Consider the following 2,376-nt stretch of genomic DNA (forward strand, 5'->3'; position numbering starts at 1 on the left):
TGCATCAGAAAATGTAATAAAAATTTGGGGTGATTTTGGAGCCATTTTTGGAAAAAACCATGGGCTATATAGCCTTGGGTATTTTTCAGAATTTTGGTGTTTTCTTAAAACGCCCGTAACTTGAAAAATATTTGTCAGAATCAGCTCAAACTTGCTACATAGCATAAGGACATCAATATACAGCAGAAAATGTAAGAAAAATTTGGGGTAATTTTGGAGCCATTTTTTGGAAAAAAACCATGGGCTATAACCTTATTGTAGAATTTTTGTACTAAAGCTTTCTTCCTCCAATTTTTTAGGAAGCTGGTGCTGATGCTCTTGAATTGAATCTATCCTGCCCTCATGGTATGGGAGAGAGGGGAATGGGACTAGCTTGTGGCCAAGACCCGGAACTTGTCACTGAAATTTGTCGCTGGGTCCGGGAAGCAGTCAAAATTCCTTTCTTTGCAAAGATGACACCAAATGTGACAGATATTGTTGACATTGCAAGAGCCTCTCAGAAAGGTGATTAAGATGGAAATAAAAATAGAATTTTATACATGTATTACATCTACATGTACGTTTAATTGTGTAATTTTATTAAGTTTATCAATGGACGAAACCAAAAGTAAAAGTGACATAACAAGTTTAATAGTGTCATCAAATAATAGAGTACACACAATTAAAATGGTAATTATAATTGTGGGCGTATATTGTAGGTGGAGCCACAGGTGTAACAGCTATCAATACAGTATCTGGTCTAATGGGTGTTAAAGCTAACGGTATCCCATGGCCGGCAGTCGGTAACGAAAACAGGACAACATACGGTGGCGTTTCCGGTAATGCCATTCGACCGATTGCTCTTAGAGACGTGTCAGCCATAGCCAGGGCCCTACCAGGGTTTCCTATACTAGCAGCTGGGGGTATTGACTCTGCTGAGGCCGGGCTTCAGTTCTTGCACTGTGGAGCTACTTTATTACAAGTAACTGGAGCAATGAGACTTAAATATAACATTTAAAAACTCTCCCTCCCTCTCTCTCTCTCTCTCTCTCTCCAGGTTTGTAGTGCTATCCACAATCAAGAGTACACACTGATAGATGACTATGTTACTGGACTAAAGGCCTTGCTCTACCTACAAGTAATGCCTATAATCCTCTTATCATATTCTTTATATTTATTCTCATTTTAGTCTGTCAGTGAATTAGGTGATTGGGATGGTCAGTGCCCACCAACCGCAAAGCATCAAAAAGGGAAAGTCATTACTCCAAAAATAACAGAAATTATTGGAAAAGTACATAAATAATTCTCCGATTAAAATATGCCTTTTGCATTAATTAATTAATTAATTAATAACAGGAGCATAACTTATTAAAATATAAATTTTTTTTATGCATAATGTTTTTAATGATAGAGTTTACCCGAGTTTGGCCCATATCTTAAAGAGAAGGACCAATTGATTTCCGACTACAAGAAATCAATTACTCCACTGACTGAGTTCAGCCCTGAGACTCACAGACCTTCGTATAAGCCAAGCAAGCCTGTACCAGCTGTTAAAGTAAGACCAGGTTTATCTAAAAATAGAACAATTTAATTCTAATTTTAGTAACATAGAATATACACATACATGCACTTAAAAGTTGAAAATGATGCATTAATTATAGCTGTAGTAGCCGTTAATTTTTTTAATTTTTAGGATGTTATAGGCCGTGTTTTACCAATGATTGGTGCTTGGGGTGAGCTGGACACAAAGCAACAAGCTGTTGCTCTTATTGATGAAGACATGTGCATCAACTGTGGAAAGTGTTATATGGTTTGCAATGACTCTGGATACCAGGTGAAAGAGAGAGAGGGAGAGAGAGAGAGGTGGGGAGAGAGAGGGAGAGAGAGAGAGAGGGAGAGAGAGAGAGAGGGAGAGAGAGAGAGAGGGAGAGAGAGAGAGAGGGAGAGAGAGAGAGAGAGAGAGAGAGAGAGGGAGAGAGAGAGAGGGAGAGAGAGAGAGCAGGATACTAAACAGCACACTTCATGAGCTGATAATCACTGCACTATAGTGCATGGCTTTTGGAGCAACTTTAAAAATTCATAAAAAAATCCAATTTGATCAGAATCAGCTCAAAATGGAAAATTCTCTCCTAGCTATTTTTTTAAATACCATAGATCAGGCAAGAAGCTAGACACTATACCAAAATCTTGTGGTAAACCCTAAAAGAGAGAGAGAGAGAGAGAGAGTCTAACATAATTTGATACAATATTCATATATGCTAAATTAGGCCATTACATTTGATAAAGACACTCACCTACCCCACATTACAGAAGACTGCACTGGTTGTACACTGTGTGTCAGTGTCTGTCCAATTATTGATTGCATTACTATGGTACCAAGGACAACTCCCTATCAAC

General features: G+C 38.2%; 1 protein-coding gene across 1 annotated transcript; it reads left to right on the forward strand.

Annotated features, from left to right (window-relative positions):
- Positions 1-299: 299 nt before the first annotated feature.
- Positions 300-2,372, forward strand: LOC100636006 (dihydropyrimidine dehydrogenase [NADP(+)]-like; the record flags this gene model as incomplete). Its single annotated transcript, XM_003391571.2, has 7 exons — positions 300-504; positions 699-961; positions 1,037-1,117; positions 1,169-1,270; positions 1,391-1,534; positions 1,673-1,813; positions 2,247-2,372. Coding segments are annotated over 7 exons (1,062 nt in total), but the record flags the coding sequence as incomplete, so codon positions are not given.
- Positions 2,373-2,376: the final 4 nt, after the last annotated feature.

The sequence above is a fragment of the Amphimedon queenslandica genome, unplaced genomic scaffold (assembly GCF_000090795.2).
Source record: "Amphimedon queenslandica unplaced genomic scaffold, v1.1 AMPQUscaffold_8139_Cont19914, whole genome shotgun sequence".
NCBI lineage: Eukaryota > Metazoa > Porifera > Demospongiae > Haplosclerida > Niphatidae > Amphimedon > Amphimedon queenslandica.